Raw genomic sequence first — 20,577 nt, 5'->3', positions numbered from 1 at the left:
TTTTTTCAAGAACTTCTATGTTATACAGAAAAAAGAAAGTCCTTATACATATATAGGAAATTTAATATCTTATAAACAAGTAATTCTTTTCATTAAATTTAATATTTTTTATCTTAAAAGAAAATGTTGCTTATATTTTTTCATTTTTCTTAACCGTTTTAGCGCCACGCAGCGCGATCGCACTGTTCGCGTACTGTGGTGAACTGTGTCGGGATGTTTGGTCACGATCGTCAATTCGGAACGCGCTCGGTTCCGAATGTAGCTCGTCGCGAGTCATTCCAGAGTTTCCTCTCGTAATTACTTTTTTTTTTCAAATAATCGTAAACCACCTACATAAATAAGCTGTTTTTATTAAATTTACTTTTATTTACATGTACTCTACATAGTATAAATATGTTGCCAACATTTTTGAAAATATAAAAAAACATAAATAATATTTTATTTATAATAGATATAAAACTAGATTACTAATGTTCATTGTCATGTTTAAAAGTAAGTCTTTTATTTAGTTCACCCATTGCCCTTGTTTCTTTATATCTTTTTATGCTTTTATGATGATAAATAAAAAAATAAACAATATATATTAAATCAAAACACAAAAGTGTAAACACACAAAGACATTAAAATTATATTCATGGTTTTACAGAATCGTGAATATAATTCATGAATCATTCATTATTTTTAAAACAGACATGTTTATGAAGACATAATGGATGAAGTCCTTTTTTTGCACTGCACACAAATTAAATCCGATCGTTTTATACCGAAAGTATTCCCGTCGCCCATATCTAGGTGACGAGGTGACGAACGTGTTAATTAAAAAAAACTAATGTATAAATTACCGCTTGAATTGGAAAACCAAATCCTGTATTATACAATGTTATCACGCGAACAAAACGTAAAGCACGAATATGTCGCAAACTTTTGAGTGTTTATAACGTTTCTGATATGACTGATGAGAAATGAAGCGCGAGCGCACCGAGCGGCATATTTCGACGAAAAATAAGAGCAGCGCGATCGCGTCGATCGGTATTTCTCACAAATAAATGAACGAAGCGCTATCGCGCTGCATAGCACAATCCGACACGGCACTAAAACGGTTAAAGGAAGATATTTTTTAACAATTTAATAATTTCTGCTTTTTGAGATTTTTCTTGAAATCTTATTTTTCTATTCGTAAGAAAGTCGTTATTCTTAAGAGTAGAAGAAAAGATTTTGATCTAATCGACATCGACTGGTTGTGAATTATATACTCATCGGTGGATTAGAGGACTGATAATAATTAGAATGTATTGTCGAAGGTAATATCTTTCTTTTTTCCATATATTTCTTTTTTATTCGAATACAGGATAAAATCACCTAATATTTTTAATAGCAAATGATTATTGTTATTTCTATTATTAATTTTAGTTTTATTAAGTACAAAAAAATATATTGAGAGTATGTTTTTTAATATGAAACACTATTATTTTATTTAAAAATAAATATTATAAATATTCTGTATTTGATTAATTTTATCAGTTGTAAACATCATTTATTTATGTATACCAGTAAAAAAGGTTATATTTGAAGCAAAGAAAAAAGTTTTATTATTTATTGCAAAAATCTACGATTTATATAAATGAATTTTAATTTCGTTACTCTATCATTTTTTAAATAAGGTATTTTTAATAATAGATTCGAATATAATAATGCTTTTAGTAGTTTATTACAAAATTTTACAAGTAAAATCTCATTTTTCATTTTCAACCAATGAAATTCATAACAACAATATGTAGAATTACATGTGCAAAAATAAAATCTGCAAATCCTCTCTCTGGACTTATTCCATGAAATTGACTTTTATTCTGGGGATTCACTTGTAACCGTAAGCAAACTGAAATACATGGAAGAAGAAATAATTAAAACATATCCATTAACGATTGTTAACATAATTATTTGTATGATTTAATAGATTAAACTTAATACATTTACTACATTTTATTGAAAAGAAATATCTATATACTAACTTCATATTTATTTTACTAATAATTTATATTGCATATCTTTCTAATATAAGAATTTATAAAACTTATAAAGAGGAATGTAATAAATAAAACAAAAAAAATTACATAGCAAATCATGATTTTTTAAATATCGTATTAAAAACTTCATTAATATACAAAATAACTTCTATTACTCACTGAGTCCTATGGGACAAGATACTAATAAAATATAACAAACATTTATGTGTTACGCACTGTACTTCCCATTAAACAAAAGATAAAATATACAGTTATGCAGTAAAAATGAATATTCATCATATACAGAATATAATCAAAGAAAGAAATGATAAATTAATCTATAATATTTTTTAAATAAAATTTCAATTCTTACTTGCTTAACTAACTACTAATATTAAGATAATTGAAAAAGTAATTTAACAATATGCTTTATATGATAACAACTTAAAATTTAACTAATGATATAATGGATCATGATATCGAAACTATACAATTGTTTCTATAATATTTGATAACTTACAATATTTACAACTATAGAAAAAGATTTATAAAATTAAAAGAATTAATATTATTGTTATTAAAAAGTCAATCAAGTTAAAGAAGGAAGATATAATCATCGGTATTGATTACATTACAACTACATAAATTTATCCTACATTAAAATTTTAATAAACATAAGTTAAAAATTTTAACATATATAAATATGATTAGTGATAATACCTCCAAGAACGAAGCAGGAGACGCAGGAAATAAATCCACTGAGAAAACTATTGAAAGGGAACGTGCCGACCAGACAACAATATACGAATTGTATGGCACCCGTTAAAAACACATAAAGTAGATAAGCATCTATTATTTTAAGTTTTTTTGGCGTACTTTTCGCGTACTCTTGCCAAAATTTCGCTATAACTGTTAACGCAGTCATATCGTTCAAAAATCTTTTGACGTTCGTTTTTAGGTTAGATCGTACTTCGACTTTAGTATGCGCGCATTATATAGCGTGCATGCGTGGCACGTTCCGAAGTTGTGCGCAATATAGCTGATAAATGCATATGTATGGCCGATTCGATAAACGAGTCTAGGTCTGTTTAGACCTATCGATTCGAGTAATATTGCGTGCAATATTATGCTAGTATATTATACGTGTGCAATATTATACGTGTATATGTATATATATGTCAAAAATTGGTTTTGAACTTCACGTTAATGCTCAACCTATCAAAATTGGATTTTAGTGAAATGAAAGTAACTAAATTCATCATTAAAAGAATTAGAAAAATTAACCTTCATAATAATATTATAAACATCTGTAAATAATGTTTTAGATAAAAGATACTGAATATAAAACATATGAATGAGAAAAAAGAAAAGAGAAAAAGAAAAATAGTTTCAATTATGTGCAATTAGCAATGAAGATCAAGAAACTATACTTAGATGAATAATAAACCTTCATATTTTTTTATGTAGTAGAATTTTTACAATCAATTCTCATTGAGAATTATAAGTAAATTATTTTGGCTTGGTACTGTAACTTGTATTATAAGTGTTTATAGTATGTTTGATTCTAGTTCAATCTAATGCTTAAATCTAAAGGATAATGTCTTTTTAGTCTGCGGATCTGATCCGTCGTGATATATAGAAAAGATATTTGTATACAGAAATATAGACGTAAATACAGTTACATATGCCTATACCACTGTATTGTATGCACTAGGATTAATACATATTAATTATTAAGAATTAAGTAATATAATATAAACAGCAATAAAATAGCAATATAATATATCAACTACGAATTCAATATAAGAATATAATATAGCATAAGAGACTAGAAATAAGAGTACAACTACCAGCTTGTAAATATACATGACCTTAAAGTACAAATAAGTTATTATTAAATTACGTTCAAACACTTAGCAGTCAATGATATTTACATTGAATGTCTGAAGCAGACATTATGTTCGACAAATTAGGTTGGCAATTGAAAAATTAATATATATTATGAGTCACATTATATCTGTTTACATATTTTGTAAGTTGTAAAAAAGGTTAAGATAGACGATAAGTCATTCTATATTAACATTTACATATTTTATATCAAAATATTATAAACGTATTTTGAAATATATAAACGTTAATTCATCAAAATTCTTTGTCTATTCGCGTTCTTCTTTCTTCTGTTACATAAAGTAAGAATTATAATTCTTTATTATATATTCACGTACGATGTACGATAAATTAGCAAAGCATATTCTTTTGTTAATAGAGGAGTATACCTTTGAGTTTTTTTTGACGAAAATAGATTATAATTTTTGGTTTAGACAACATAAAAAAAAGAATATGGAAAAATAAAGAATTTTAAAAAAGAATTACGAAGAAACTTATGAAAATACTCTATTTCGTAAATAGAATATTTGAAATATTCAATTCATAAAATAAAAAGATATTTACCCATGTAATATTTAATGATGTAATAGAAGGATCTTGGAACAATAGCAGAGCCAATCCTCGATAATTCCAATCACATAAAGAATACAAATTTATATTTTAATACACTTAATATAGTATATTAATCCTTTTCGCTCGGGTGAACCAGCAACTCGAGACGTTTAGCGGCATGTTTGGTGAATTGCTTACCTCTAACTTAAAATGATTACACATATAAGTTAATGTATAAAACTTTCATATTTTTATTTTTATATATCTTTACGTTTCAAGGAAGAAAATTTCTTAAATGTTAGTCTCTTTACTGTCGTTTAATATAATATTTTATATTGCCAAGATGCATCCCCAGCTTGTCGAGGCACGTATTGCCTCGTAATATGTTGTTTGGTGTCTTTTGCTGGACTCATTTCGTCAAAAGCAGACCATACAATCCTCTTTATTTTCTGTTAGAATGACATGTAGTTTTCCATTTATATTTATTTCTAGGCTCCAAAAAAAATAGTTTTCGCCACCATTTCAAGGATTTCTTTAAATAACAGTATGAATATTGGTCGGCACGATCATATATTATATATAATATAATAATAATATAATATATATAATATTATATACTTTGTTATAGCATTAGTAAAATTCTTTTTGTAGGAGTCAATCCTGCATTATACCGATCAGTTAGACATGTCACGAACCTATTGCCTTTCCAGTATGCTACTGTGGATTCGTTACAAAATTTTGTTTTTTTTTTATAGGATTTGGTAAATTCTTCCTATTTGTTAGGATCGTTCCGGCCAAATGACATTTCAATTTTCGTAATTCTTCCGACAAGGTATAACTTGTATAATATCTGTCTGGGAACATATGATGTCCCTGAACACCAGAAATTTTCTCCAACTGCATTGTGCAAAGATCTAACAGTATTCCTGTTGATCCTAGAAGGTCGGGTCTTATTAATTTCTCGAATCGGAGAAAATCTTATCACTATATGTATCATTTTACATTTCAGAAGGTTATACAACGCTTCGAGTTTCAAAGAAAATAAATATCACCGTCGCTCGACGTATTGCATCAAACCGAATGGTGACCAAGAATCATCGCTTGAATTGCCGCAAAGAAATAAGTGCTGACTGAGAGTCACCTCTCGAATGCAAGTAGTTAATTTTAAGTGCTACTTTGTGTACGTTTATTGTGTTACATATTTTATCTAATATTGTTTCTTGTGCAGCACCAGCGAAATACATCTGACAGCGCGCCATTATAATTAATGGGAATGACACAACGCTGGCTTAAAGAACTAAAAAATAACACAAAGAACCAAAATTAACTAAAAAAAAGAGAATACAGAGTGAAACTGTAGGAAGACTAACTAACCTCCGATTTCGATGATCTTTGGATATGTTGTAGAATTAAGATATTCTGAACAATTTTTTCCTATACATGTAAGGGCTAGACTCACTTAATTTTCAAAACGCATTCGCGAAACACTGCCGGTATCACTGCAATGAATTGTGCCCACAGTTGCACGTCTGTGGCAGCATTAATATCGTTGTTGTTAGTCGAATAAAAAACACCTAACCCAAGCCTAATTATTATCTTTTGTTTATAGTTTATATATGTTCGGGTTAGCTTTATTATTCTATCCACTCGCCGTGGGGCACCCCACGTATACGTATACGCTGCCACACACACACAACTATAGGCAGAATTCACTGTGGTGGTACTGACACTGATACGCAAATATTTTGAAAGCTAAGCGAGTTCGCCCCTTATATGAGTAAAAGGTCGTTCAAAATATCGATTTCTACAAGATATTCGAAAGTTATCGAAATCAGAAGGCAGTCAAGTTTACAGTTTCATCTATTTACTCACAGGAAATGGCAAATACTGGCACGCCGCAATAGGTATCTGAAAGGCGAATGATAATTATTATTAATCACGAATATCATTCAATACTACGGTGAAAACAAGAAACTCACCACAGAAAATGTCTTTATGAACACACAAAGAACGTATAACACACGAGTGATCAATTAGAACAATAAAACTAGAAATACAGCATGAAATGTAATGATTTGCTTTTACTTACACGATAGAATAAAATAGGGTATACATAGATCAGCAAGGAACGATATTTATAAAGATATAATTTGCAAGCGGATAACGTTTAAATAAAGCGTCATGTAAATGATACACAGATTATTAAGAGCAACAGCAGTATTGTGTGAGATTCGAACATCACAGCGATCATTTGTATAACTAATTAATTAGCACAAAACTAGTTCTCAAGATAAATATATTAAAGCGAAAGAAAACCGTCCCATTGCAATTTAGCATAACAATAATGCAACTCGATCACTAGACACCGTATAAGGATCACTTCGAATCACTACATATAATATACTCATAATAAACTCATAATAGAACACCAGAGACGACACTTATTGCACGATAGAGATTTGGCGACGGAATAAGTTCTGGCTTCGAGTCCGACGCGATTGACGCGAGTTGCATTGTAGGAATTTCTTCTCTTTCTCTCTCCTCGAAAATCTCTTCTTTGCTATTTGGCACAGTTTATTACATGTTTTTCTCCAGTATCGCATTTTCCGAACTTTTGCAATGTTAATATTGCATAAAAAGGCGAAATTTTTTATTCTAATAATCATATATCTAATATGTGGTACAATTAATATTTATAACAAATCTTTATCTATGAAAATTGTTTTCTTGGAAAGAGTATTAAAGCCTATAATAGTTCCAAATAGTGACTTCTTTTTATCATATAAAATATCATTGAAAATTTGAAAATTAAACTGAAGCTGAACGAATATGCGCAATATGTTAGTATTACGCGAATATATTTTATACTAAACTATTTATAGTTTTTGATACGATTTACAAAAATAAAAATAGTCTAAATAATGCTAATAAGGTATGACACTGAAATCTTAAATTCTATCAAATCCTGCTAAGTCGACAAAATTCAGGTTTCCTATCGAAATTTCTTCTTTTGACTGATGAATTCCTATAAGTATCATTCTCGCTACTGAATGCGATCTTGACGATCTAAAAAATTTAATTTTTTATTTATTTTTAACTCTATCGTACTTCTATATCCAAGATTGAAAATACAAATGCGCGTGTGTGTATCGTTCCTTCAACCATGGGGGAAATTTCCTCTCGAACAACAGAAAATTATCGATTTATTTCTATAAGTATCGATAGTTCGGAATTATCGATGGACAAATGACCGTACTATATTATTGCATCGGGGTTATTCGGTGTACGACATGGTTTTTATACACCCTCTATTTATAGATTTTTAGAGATTTGAATATACAACGACATGATCTCGTACATTCATACCCCTCGAATGTTGGAAAACGATTCTGTTTTTAAATATACGCGGTCGTTAACTTCTCGCTTCCAGAAACATCTTCAGTTCGATTAAAGTTGCGCACAGCAATTTTATACCGTCACAATAACATCATAGGTTAACGGTTAGGGTTTCTAGAAATTAGTGATTTTGTTTCAATTTTATTAAATGAAAAATTGTTTAAATTCAAATTATCCAAACTAATTGATCATTACAAATTTTTTATATTATATTATTATATAATTAACTATAATTATATAATAAACTGTAGAATATTTCTTCATTCGTAGTACTATTCATTTTTAATACTTCCTATTTAAGGGGTAAAAGCATTGCCAAATGTTAATATAGAGGTTAGGGTAAACATGATATAAAGGCATGTAATAGTTGAATATAATTTATGTTCAGAAAATGACAGACGAAAAAACGCAAACACAGGAGTTTAAATTAGATCCAGATTGTGAATTACGATTTGAAGTTGAAACAAAAAATGAAAAAGTTTCGCTAGAGGTATGTATTATATCTTTTGTGTACTTTGTAGTATGTTATATTATATTGTTTATTTCCATCGCGTATTTAATTTCATCTCCATCTTTTGTAAATATAACATTATATTAATCTTTTTTTAGTTAAAGAGTGGATTAGCTGAAGTTTTTGGTACAGAATTAGTGAAAGGCAAAAAATATGAATTTACTGCTGGTGCTAAAGTAGCTGTATTTACTTGGCAAGGTTGTACAGTAGAGTTAGTTGGAAAAACTGACGTTAGTTATGTAGCCAAAGAGACCCCAATGGGCCTTTATTTAAATTGTCATGCTGCAATGGAAAGACTCAGGGAAGCTGCAGAGAAAGAAGACACTAGGGGTCCCATAACAATGGTTGTTGGTCCTTGTGATGTAGGAAAATCAACTCTTTGTAGACTTTTATTAAATTATGCAGTTAGGATGGGTCGTAGACCAATTTTTGTAGACTTGGATGTTGGTCAAGGTCACATAGCAATACCAGGTACTGTCGGGGCACTATTAGTTGAACGTCCATCAAATGTAGTTGATGGTTTCAGTCAGCAGGCACCATTAGTCTTTCACTTCGGACATAAAACTCCACAAGCTAATGTTGCTCTTTATAATCTTCTTGTAACACGCCTCGCAGAAGTCTGTTCTGATAGACTTCAAGCAAATAAAAAAGCCAGAGTTTCAGGAATAGTAATAAACACTTGTGGTTGGGTAAAAGGAGACGGATATAAATTGTTGACACATGCTGCTCAGGCTTTCGAAGTAGATGCAATTCTGGTATTGGATCAGGAAAGATTGTACAATGAACTTGTTAGAGATATGCCAGACTTTGTTAAAGTTGTATTTCTTCCAAAAAGTGGTGGAGTTGTGGAGAGAAGTCAAACTCAAAGGACAGAAGCCAGAGACCAAGGTGTCAGGGAATATTTCTATGGTTCTAGGACACCGCTTTATCCACACAGTTTTGAAGTGAAATGGAGTGAGGCTAGATTATACAAAATTGGAGCTCCAGTGCTTCCTGCATCTTGTATGCCTCTTGGAATGAAGGCAGAAGATAATTTAACAAAATTAGTAGCTGTTACACCTGGACCAAATCTTCTTCATCATCTATTATCTGTTTCATTTGCTGATTCACCAGAAGATGATGTAGTGCAAACTAATGTGGCTGGATTTGTCTGCGTGTAAGAATTATTATAAGTAAAATGCTTTAAATAATAATAACTATATAATTTATTTTCGTTTTGTTTATAGAACCAATGTTGATGTTGACAGACAAACATTTACAGTTCTGAGTCCACAGCCAAGACCATTGCCAAATACAGTTTTATTACTTTCAGATATACAATTTATGGATAGCCATTAACTTTTTATATGAAATATTTAATGAGTTTAATAAATTTTCTATTAAAAAGTGCTTTCTGTGTTTCATTTTTAATACAGTAGGAATTAATTTTTAAATGATTATAATAAGATATTATAATAAAATATAATCCTATGGTTGTATAACGTAGGTAAATAAACATTTCGTAAAATTCATTATACAGGGTGGCTCAGCTAAATGGGACCTAAATATCTGTACCATTAGTGCACAGTCCTATTAGAGTAGTAAGGACCCCAAAAAAATATATATTCAGATAAAACTAACAATGAGATAGCAAGAACTGTGAAATCTCTAATGAGTTGGCTGTATGTGCATTGGACGCTTTAGGTTGATGATGAAACAAACCCAAAAAGATTTGAGTGCATGGCCCTTTATTTTCGGAAAATCAATAAGTTTTTTTTATTCTACTTTATAAATTCCTTTAATATTAATATTAAGTTTTTTCAATGTTAAATTTTTACAATTTATGTTAATAAATTTTTTATTATTTTTATTTGTTATAGTATTCCTGCATATTCTTATAATTTTACAAATGGAAATTGCAATAAAAACATTAAAAACATAAGAAATTGCTGTACCAAGAACATAACTTTTCGAAGATAGAGAGCCATGCGATCCTTTTGGGGCTGTTTTATCATTAATCTAAAGCATTGAATACACATGCAGCCAACGCACCAATTGGCAATTTCTCAGTTTTTGTTATGTCTTATAAGTTCGATAGATCGATTATTCAAGATGATGTAGTAGTATTTCAAACTTCGAGTAGTTCTGTAACAATTTTTGCTATTTTATAGAACAAAACAAACTATAATCAAATTATAATTCAAATTAATTCTTTAATGATTAAAACCGAAGAGAAATGGAAAGCATCCGATCTAATATACCAGATATTTCTCACTTTGAGAAGAAATTTCGCGAAATAATTTATGAACATCGACAAAATACAGTGAACATCATTTTTATACTCTTTTATACAAAATTTATATCTGACATATTTTTAAATCAAAAGAAAAAAAAATCAATATGTAAAAGAAGTTAAAATAACATTTGTTGCAATGAATATTTAATAACATTTTTTCAGAAGGAATTGAATAATTTAGAAAAAGAATGTTTATTGTTACGCGAAGAACTTTGTTCGAAAGATCATCTATTGCAAAATGAACAAAAAATATCAAACGAATTAAAAATTCGTTTAAAATTGGCATCGGAAACGATTGTTCGATTGGAGAAGGAAAACATGCATAATAAAATCGATTATTCGAATTTGTCAATGAATTATGAAACCTTGCTTAAAGAGAGTGATGTTTTAACGAAAGAAGCTCTATCCTGCCAAACAGAAGCCGCGAAAGTGAAATTAAAAATCACAAGTTTGGAAAATATATTACGGCGGGAAATTTTACAAAAAGAGAAGCTAGAGCAAGCATTAATAAAACTAAAGAATGATTATCAGAAAATCACAGCTAATATTGATATGTAAATTTCTATAAAAGTTTTATTGCACTATTATTCTAGAAATCATTCTTAGAAAATTATTGTTATTTATATTTTAAATACTTTTTTTTTAAATACTTATTTTCTATAAAAGGAATCGTAGTTTGATAGGAAAAGGTGTGAAATGGACTTAGCATTTGCTTTACTCTTATCAATTATCTCTGCTTCCCCTTAAAGATTAAGTTATCTTCTTGAAGTTTTGTAAGAGTTATTTACGATATAATATCTTATTTGTTTAAAATATTATATAATTTACAAGTAATTTTAGAGACTTTTAAAGTTCTTTACTTATATTAAATAGTAAAAATTATCATTAAGATTATAATAATATATCATAAATATGTAAATATTTATTTGTATGAAATGAATATTATTTATGAAAACTTTATATGTATCAATCATTTATTTATTATTAATTACGATATTAGTTTGAAAATAATCTTTGTTTATTTAAATTAGCAATATTGCCAAGATTGCAAAAGAACAGCAATATTTATTAGAAAGTAGCAAAGCTGCAATTCAATTGAACAGACGATTGCAAACTTTTGGTCTCTGTTCTCATGCAATTAATGAAAGAAACAAAGCAAATATAAGAGAATTACAACATAAACTAACTGCTCTTTCTGTTAATGAATTCAATAAATTACCTAATAATAGTATATCATTACATCCAGAAATGGAAAATTTATGTTTCAAGGTATATAGATTATATCATTCTTTTGCATTATTAGTATCATAAAAAGTTACATAATACTAAAAATGTTTAACTATATGATGTATTGTATTTATGTTATTAATCTATATTTTTCAGCTGAAAGAAATGTTAACAAACTTCGAAACAAAAATGCAAGATCCTGTACCATTTGAAGAAAAATTGGACAGAATCTTCAACGAGATGTCCACAAATTTAACATAAATATAACAATAATGAAAACAATTCTAATGAATGAAGTTAATCAAGTCGATGATTACCAACATTTATTTCATTTCAGTTTCTCAATACATCTGATAAGTAATAGGTTTATTTCGACTTGATAAAATATTTCAAAATAAAATTACATTGCTTATTGTTATAAAACATGTTAAAAAATTACTAATAATTTTTGTATATACAACACCATCCTTGCATTGAAGCAGTTTGAGATTGTAAAGAAAAAATTAGCCGTTAGTTCGTTGCCATTTTCAATTTGTTCCATTTTGTTAAAAACTAAAACTGGAAGCTTTCCAGCGACCTCTCTATTACAGTGGTTGACCATGAAAGAAAAGTTTCTTAAAACGAAAAAAGAAAAATATTGTTCGTATGCGACGCATAGTTTCTTTTTTCTTTAAATAGCACTACGTTTATATATACTAGATTTAAAAAAAAGTCACCGTCGACGCTGAGTCGTAATTATATAAATAATATCAATAACAGTATAAACGGAATCGTGTAACATTATTATTATTATCATTATTCGCAACTAATCGATAACATTTGACAATTAAAAAATTGATCGTGTCTCGATATCAAAGGAAAGGCGGGTTATAACAATAAAAATAGACGAATAGGATTAATATAAAATGTATTATAATAATCGTATATTTTAAGTATATAAGTGGAAACAGATTGGAATCCCTTTTTTCTCGTTCTTAGGAAACAAGAAACAAAAAAAAAGAGAACCCTCTGTTTCTTTAGAAAAAAAAAACTATTACAACAAGCGTTTCAAACGAAGACGAAATCCGTGATCCATCTTTTTTGTATTACTTCTTTTATCCATTTTTTTCTCGTTTTCCTTTTTTCTTATTTCTTCAACAACAGAGAGAAAGGGAGGAATAAAAAGAGTTTAAATCAAAAATATTGAAACAGCCTTCTCGTCTTATTTTCTTTTTTTTTCGAGTTCTGAATTTGCGCTAATTATTGAATTAATAAAATGAGGAATTCTTCTTCGATCCGGTGAAAAAGCTAACTTGACGATGTGTATATAGATATATATGCATGTATATATATATCTATATAAATATTTATATTTATATATAAAAAATGACCGCCCATTGTTCACCTATTCGCATCTCCCTTCTTTTTTGTCTTGCTTTTACAATGTCTTATAAAGAAATAGTTTCGAAATGCTTTTCGAAAAAAGAAGAGATTTCTCATGTGTTGGCCGGAGAGAAATTTCTTCCTTTTATTTTCTCTTTCTTGTTTACTTCCTTTTGTTTCTCTTTTTTCACTCATTTAAATAAAGCGAATGCAAAAAATATGTGTTAAAAAATCGTACCCCTTGATTAATTAAAACGTGGAGGAGAAACTTCGTATGCATAGCATCTGAACATAAAAATATAAAAACATCTTATACTTTTCATGTTTATCTGTATTGATTTAATATAGCCGAATTTTAATACAATAGAAGCAAAATTGCTGAATATCGTGTAAAACGAATGGTCGTTTAAACGAGAACAGAGATTTTCAAAATATACAGTAGCTCATGAAAGTATTCAGATATTTATAAAAACCTTTTATGGGTATATTATGTGTGTTATAGGAAACATCTTAAAATTTTATTAGTACTGTAATGAAACCTAAATAACATGATAATATTGATAAAGAAATAAATTTAAAAATGTACATAGAAGCTATAAGACAGTAGAAGCATATATTTTACAAAGATCACAAAAGTATTTAAACAGTCAATTATGCATTATATTAATAATTCTCTATGTTCAGAGTTCATCTTTATCACTTACTTACGTTTAAGATGACTATTCACGCTGTGTACTAATTTTTCACTAACTGTATATTTGCAATAAATATTTTGAAATTTCTATATACACTTTCGAATCGATTCCAAATTTTATTATTATAATCACGATAATCGTGTTTCATTACAGTGGTAACAAAATTTCAAAAAGCTTCGTACATTACAAGTGATATATTCACAAAATAGTTCTACGGCAATTATTAGAATACTTTCATGAGCCACTATAAGTTAACGCGTTAAAAACAAATCAACGATTTATTATTGTTTCTACGGGTGGCCAACTTCCAGCTTATCGTCGTTATTATCCTCATTTATAGCAAAGCTTACAACATATGTAAATGAATCGCACAATAAACGAAAAGCAGAATTGCACGTTACTTACGACGCGCAATTCTAAAAATTGATTTATTTTCTAGATTGCTCATTGATTGGTCGAGAAGTTAAGATTATCCTTCTTCGACAGTATATCAATTTTACACGGCATAAGCATTCTAAAGACTGCTCGATCAATTGCACTCCTAATATTTCGTTATGAAATGTGACAAGTAGAAACGATGTGACTTACGAGGTGGTATTCGAGCGTCGTTAAAAAATTATCAAAAATTATCACAATTCGCGATTCGTTTCCTTCGGGAAATTCTCTTTTGAACGTGCCTTTTTTTCTTCTTCTTCTCCTTTTTTGTTTCTTTTTTCTTTTTTTTTACTTTTTTTGTTCTTTTAATTTCTTTTCGGAAAGGATGAGGGGAAAGGCAGTTTCTCCTCCAGGATAAAAAGAGCTCCTATGAGTAATCAGTAAAAAAGAGAGACCGGCAGCGACGGAGGGAAACGAAGGTGGCCGTCAAGGAGTAAAATCACAGAAGTACTCGCGACGTGCAGCGAGCGAAGGAGACCGAAGGTAAAGAGTAGTTGGTGACGGTCGAGGATATGCCGGCTGATGGGTCAGAGTATAGTGCATCGTGCAAGCCAACTTGGTGGCTTCCTTTGTGGCTCGGATGCTTTCAATTGATGTCCTCCTCCTTTCGGTGGATTTGATGCCTCCTGTGTTCAAAATAATTCCATTGTTAAATACTAATTTTATATAGTATATCGCTTATTTAAGTAGAAGTAGACTGTGGATGTTTATGTGGATTTTTAATCATTTAAAATTAAGATGAAACTTTATTAGGGAATTGTTTTAGCTGCTAAATATTATAGAATACTACGATTTGGATATTTTATATATTTTTGCATTTTATGTGACCTGTGTATTTTTGCATTTTCAAGTGCATACAAATCCACAGTCTAAATATTAATAACAAATAATTTGAAACACCAAAAATAAAATTTGTACTTATCAATATCAATTATGAAGAATTATGAAGGATATTAAAAGTGTGTCATATGTTACTATAAAGTATTCATTCATATATTTTTATATGGCTTTCTATGAGAGTAAAAGAATATAAGTTGGTAGATATAAAAGCAATAATAAGAAATGAAATTTATAAAACAGTTATCATGTTAACATGTCCATATAAGCTCTTAATATGCATGCTATTACATAACAAAAGCGTAGTTTGATAAAAAGAACACACTCCACCATAGACAAGAGTGAAATATGCATACATATATAGTATAATATATTATTAGTGGCATTGAATCAGAAAAATCTGAATAAATCTTTTATAATAAATAATATTTTAAAATAACTAAAAAGGAAGCATAATTTAAAACGTATTGACAATAAGGAAAGAATTATTTTTTAACTTTCTGATACAATGTACTAAGTGTTAGTATTAAATGTAGATAAATTACAAATAGTCGTGCAAAATATGTAATGTGTACAGAGAGAAAGAGTTACCTTCTGCCGAGACAGACCCGCACCAAACACAGAGAAACAGACACAGGAAACAAAGAAATGGTGGTTAATCAGTGTATATCTATTTGCTAGAATATATCTGTGAAAGCCACTAAACTATATCTAAACAAAAGTCAGTTTTAATCTCTGGAAAATGATAAAATTGAGTTCTAGAATTACCATTGAAAGAATTACATATATATATGAATATAAATCATGTTTCAGTATATAATTATAACAATAGAGATTCTTATAATTTTTTTAAACATAGGATTAAAGTATACTGATATATTAAACTTTTTATTTGATCCAAATTTAGATGTGACACACTTAAACAGTTTCCTTTAGGAAGTTCAGTCAATTTTTCCAATTCTATATTTTTTACTATTAACTAATTATACTTATAATAGTAAAGAATTATTAATCAATATCTTTTTTCCTTTCATCGCTCTACAACTACAGGAGAAGACAAAAGAAGAAAGCAGAAGCATATCGAAAAAAGATATTTACCAGTTTCTTTTCCATTTTAGCCTTGATATCTCGTGCAAGGGTGTAAAATGCCTCTTCAACATTGATGCTGGACTTAGCAGAGGTTTCCATAAATTTTATTCCATATTCAACAGCAAGTTGTTCCCCTCGTTCCTTTGAAACTTGCCGTTTTTCTGTGAGCTCACACTTATTGCCCAATAACATCTTTTCAACATCCGCAGAGGCATTTTCTTCTATGTTCCTAATCCAGTTCTTTATGTTCTCAAAACTTTTCTCGTTGGTTACATCATAAACTAACATTATACCCATTGCACCACGATAATATGCTGTGGTTATTGTACGAAACCTTTCTTGGCCTGCTGTATCCCTTTAAAGACATGTAAAATAACTTTATTCCAATAAATATTACGAAAATTATATAGAGTAAAGCATACTTATTTTCAAAAGATTTTCTGATGAAATAGAGCCTATTTGACAAAAATATTTGAAATATAACAATTTTGAACAAACTAATTCAATCTTAAATTTATGACATTCTTATTAAAATTATATATTAATACTATATTACTACATTTTAATAGTTATATTATGAAATATTTTAGTCTTATGAATCTGACTTAATTACTTAGTACTTACCATATTTGTAATTTTATTTTCTTGCCATCTAATTCTATGGTTCTTATTTTAAAATCAATTCCTGGAAGCATGAAATAAATAACATAAATCAATGACCGAAAGAATTTATTGAATCAATAAAAATATTAGATATCATAATTGTTAAAAATACACTTAATATTTTGCACACAATAAATACTACAAATTTGTGCCTTTAAGAATTAGATTGGATTTCAAATTTATTTCAAGTATATTTTAATAAATGTAAAAACTATAGTTTTTCTGTAGTATAATTCTGAAATATCTATATATATTCTCTAAAAACATCCTTTTTTAATTTAATTATAGATTGATTCAAATCAAAGTTAAAACAATCACAAAGTATTATGCATTACATTTACAAATAAAGGAATCTATGTTGTGCTATGAATGTTTAAACATGCATGAATATGCATTTAAATCAACATAAATTTATTATTCTGCATGACTATACAAAGCTATTCTATAGGGTGTTTCACACAATTGTATAGAATTATATCTCTAAACTGATTAGGGATAGAAAAAGTTCCAAAAGATAAAATTGAATGATATCTTATATTTCTAAATATACATTATTTGATATATTAAATAAATATTAATATTACATATTTTATTTATATGAATTCATTCTATTAATATTAATTTTTTCATATTAAGAAGAAAATAAGAATTGATATTTACTTTAATCTTTAAGAGCTAAATATACTTTGTCCAAATAAACATAGTAATTTTAGTTACAATTTTATGACTGACAATTACCATTTATAAAAAAAATATATAATCAAATTTTTCTAATCTTTTCAATATTAAATAATATTAAAATATAACTTATTTTTTAAATTTTTACTTTTCTTCAAGCCACGTGTTTGGATAACAAATAATATCTACATAAATGTAAAAAAAACATAATACAATATAAAATATATGCCCATTAAGTAATTTGATATTTCCAATAGATCTTATTTCATGTAACAATATCTGTTTTCATTTACTTGAATACATAATGGGATTAAAAATTTGATTGACATAGAAACATATTAAATTTGCTGCACATTCTATTATTATTATAACAAAATATATTCCTATTAATTCATTACTTAAATCCCTCCTAAGTCATTGTAGTATAAAGTAAATAATCACACAAATTTAAATATACATATTAAAAATATGTGTACTTTAAAGAACATTAATTATAATAAATAATTTAAGGAACAATGGAAGCTGAAGAAATTAATATTCAGATTTTGAATGTTTTGAAAATAAACATTAATAAAAGAAATAAACATCTTACATAAATTACAAAAACAAAGATATCTTACATAAATCAGTAACTATTGTGTATGTATATAAATATAGATAAGAATGTTTATGAAGTTGCACAAATATTTCGTAAAACATATAAATAGCTAAATAGGTATATATAGAAACATAAATATTACATATACATATATGTATGAAACTTTAAAAGGTAAACAACCAAATAAACAAATAAAAATCCTTCTATAAATAAATCTCAATAAACAAAAGGAAGCAATCTCTAAATTAAGAACTCAGAATATAGAGATCACAAAATAAAAATACACAGCTGCATTTAATAAAGAGAATTCTTTCTACAAATGTAATAACTGTATTTAAATAATCATTGCATAAGCAGCGGTCATCTAAATTAAACTTCTAGAAAAATATATCCTTAAAAAGACACAAATATACAACTAAATTTACACTTGTAAGATAGCAAATATTATTGAGAGAAATATTCTCTTGATAATTAATCTTTCAATTGTATATGAAGATTTGATGAGTAATTCATTGATATTCATTGAAAAAATATGTACTACTACTTGAAAATCTGTAAACAAAAGTACATGAATAAAAATAAGAAATGAAAATGCTGTTGGGAAAAAGAAAAGAAAAAAGGATATACTAACCAATGGTCGAGATGAAGGTCGTGTTGAAAGCATCCTCGGAGAACCTGAAGAGGACGCACGTCTTGCCGACCCCTGAGTCACCAATCAGCAACAACTTGAACAAATAATCATACGTCTTCGCCATACCCTTTGTTCCTCAGTCACACTCTTTATTTCACGTGATCTCTTCTCGCACTTCTTTAATATTCCCCTGTTTTATTCTTTCAGCCCCCTTTTTAACACAATCTTCTCTCGCGTAATCGTGATCCTTGGAATTCCAATGACGCACCCTTTAAACTTAAAAGCGAGCACACTCGGTTAGAATCTGTCTCCCTACTATCGCGACAATATTGAGTTCAGAAAAGGTCTAAAGGTGAGACTATCGGCGGAATCTGTTCGGAAACGGCGGAGCTCGTGTGATAGATCACGCAAAAACATCTGTCAGAAAAAGCGATGACAGCCATCGGTAAGTACAACTTTTTCTCTGGTGTTGTGGCCAGCCTTCTGACCGCACCACAGGTGATGCGCGCGTGTGTATACGCATACGCAACACGTGTGTCGGGAACAAGCTGGATTTTCATGCGACCAGTTACGTTGTGGCGAGTTTACACGAAGACTATTAGAATAGTGGGCATTCGATCCTCAGTTTCGAAATGATTCAATATTTTTCAAGACTATCAAAATTCGAATCAATTCGGATAACATTCGATACCCTGAAACCTAAAATTCTTGAAAAACTTGGAAATCTTGAAAGTTTTAAAAGCTTATGTAGTGACGTAACACTGTAAAGCAATACAATTGGAAATGCCACTATTAAGAATGAAAAGCTTCTGAAGTTTTGAAGTTAGGACTTGAAAGAATTGAATATTTGTTGCTCTCTATGTTTCGAATTTTCATTACATTGTAATGAATTTGTATTTCTTAAATCAATGAAATTAAGATATAAGATAAATTATTTTTGACACATCTCTGAAGCCATAATTCTTTTCATAGAAGTTTTCATGTCATGTTATATAGACTATCTTTCTAATGCACCTTTTTCATGGACATAGGAATATCTTTCAAATACAAATTCACTAATTACGAAACCTAAATAAAAACCTAACCAACAGATAATAAATTGAAAATCAGATTATCTTTTAGAAACTAAGTGCTACAGTACGTGATATAATTTTATTAATTACGATAAAATGACTGCAGTTAGTACTAAAAAACGTAGAGTTTCCAAAAAGAACAAAATAGCATGGCGTAAATATATAGACATGAAAGATGTTGATAAGTTCCTGGAGGATTCTCGGTTAGAAGAGAGGTTAGGTTCTTTTGCTGCTCGTGATAATTCGGAATTATTCGTTGTTTCTACAACAGCTCCAGTATTGTCAAAGAAACAACGTAGAGAATTATTGAAATCGAAGGAGCCAAGGTGCTTTAGTATTTTAAAACCTCATACAGCTGTCCCAGACCCAATATCGAAAAGAAATCGTGTAAGGACAAGGGAAGAAAGAAGAAATTCTCGATTAAGAACTAAAGAAGAAAGAAAAAAAGCACAGATCTTGAAAAGGGAAGTTATTAAAAGATCACAAGAACCAGAACAAAACGCAAAGTGCGAAACAAAATGATAATACATCTCTTATAATCTTCCATTCTTGTATTTTAACTGAGGATATAAATATTTCATAAATGTACAAAAAAGTAACGTTTTAGAAACAGTAATAGAAAAGAAAACAACATTTAATTGAAAAAGGATATTTTTATTACACAA

The 20,577-nt window shown here is 28.7% G+C and overlaps 4 protein-coding genes across 7 annotated transcripts; 2 read left to right on the top strand and 2 right to left on the bottom strand.

Moving 5' to 3' along the window:
• Positions 1-1,684: 1,684 nt before the first annotated feature.
• On the bottom strand, positions 1,685-7,198 carry LOC122576457 (dolichyl-diphosphooligosaccharide--protein glycosyltransferase subunit DAD1). 2 transcript variants are annotated; one of them, XR_006319767.1, is made up of 4 exons: positions 6,532-7,198; positions 6,315-6,350; positions 4,455-5,739; positions 1,685-1,876 (listed from the first exon to the last, which is right to left on the bottom strand). XR_006319767.1 is itself a non-coding variant. In XM_043746796.1 (2 exons), the coding sequence occupies exons 1-2, from the start codon at positions 2,926-2,928 to the stop codon at positions 1,746-1,748; spliced, it is 336 nt and encodes a 111-aa protein (XP_043602731.1). In that variant the 5' UTR covers positions 2,929-4,388; the 3' UTR covers positions 1,685-1,745. The 2 variants fall into 2 exon arrangements, 1 of the variants encoding a protein (XP_043602731.1); XM_043746796.1 differs by lacking the exons at positions 4,455-5,739; positions 6,315-6,350; positions 6,532-7,198 and adding an exon at positions 2,724-4,388.
• Positions 7,199-7,766: 568 nt separating this feature from the next.
• Positions 7,767-9,738, top strand: LOC122576454 (protein CLP1 homolog). Of its 2 annotated transcripts, none has more exons than XM_043746791.1 (4): positions 7,767-7,935; positions 8,227-8,328; positions 8,448-9,505; positions 9,576-9,738. In XM_043746791.1, exons 2-4 carry the CDS (start codon positions 8,230-8,232, stop codon positions 9,685-9,687), a joined length of 1,269 nt encoding a protein of 422 aa, XP_043602726.1. In that variant the 5' UTR covers positions 7,767-7,935; positions 8,227-8,229; the 3' UTR covers positions 9,688-9,738. The 2 variants fall into 2 exon arrangements, with proteins under 2 accessions (XP_043602726.1, XP_043602725.1); XM_043746790.1 differs by having other exon boundaries at positions 7,767-7,942.
• A 133-nt stretch (positions 9,739-9,871) lies between these two features.
• Positions 9,872-13,017, top strand: LOC122576456. Its single transcript, XM_043746795.1, has 2 exons — positions 9,872-11,178; positions 11,656-13,017. The coding sequence occupies exons 1-2, from the start codon at positions 10,943-10,945 to the stop codon at positions 11,933-11,935; spliced, it is 516 nt and encodes a 171-aa protein (XP_043602730.1). The 5' UTR covers positions 9,872-10,942; the 3' UTR covers positions 11,936-13,017.
• Positions 12,742-19,348, bottom strand: LOC122576455 (ras-related protein Rab-8A-like). 2 transcript variants are annotated; one of them, XM_043746792.1, is made up of 5 exons: positions 18,840-19,347; positions 16,894-16,954; positions 16,279-16,624; positions 15,772-15,774; positions 12,742-14,969 (listed from the first exon to the last, which is right to left on the bottom strand). In XM_043746792.1, the coding sequence occupies exons 1-5, from the start codon at positions 18,961-18,963 to the stop codon at positions 14,871-14,873; spliced, it is 633 nt and encodes a 210-aa protein (XP_043602727.1). In that variant the 5' UTR covers positions 18,964-19,347; the 3' UTR covers positions 12,742-14,870. The 2 variants fall into 2 exon arrangements, with proteins under 2 accessions (XP_043602727.1, XP_043602728.1); XM_043746793.1 differs by lacking the exon at positions 15,772-15,774 and having other exon boundaries at positions 18,840-19,348.
• Positions 19,349-20,577: the final 1,229 nt, after the last annotated feature.

The sequence above is a fragment of the Bombus pyrosoma genome, linkage group LG16 (genome assembly GCF_014825855.1).
Source record: "Bombus pyrosoma isolate SC7728 linkage group LG16, ASM1482585v1, whole genome shotgun sequence".
NCBI classification, from domain to species: domain Eukaryota; kingdom Metazoa; phylum Arthropoda; class Insecta; order Hymenoptera; family Apidae; genus Bombus; species Bombus pyrosoma.
This window is presented reverse-complemented; position numbering and strand designations above follow the sequence as displayed.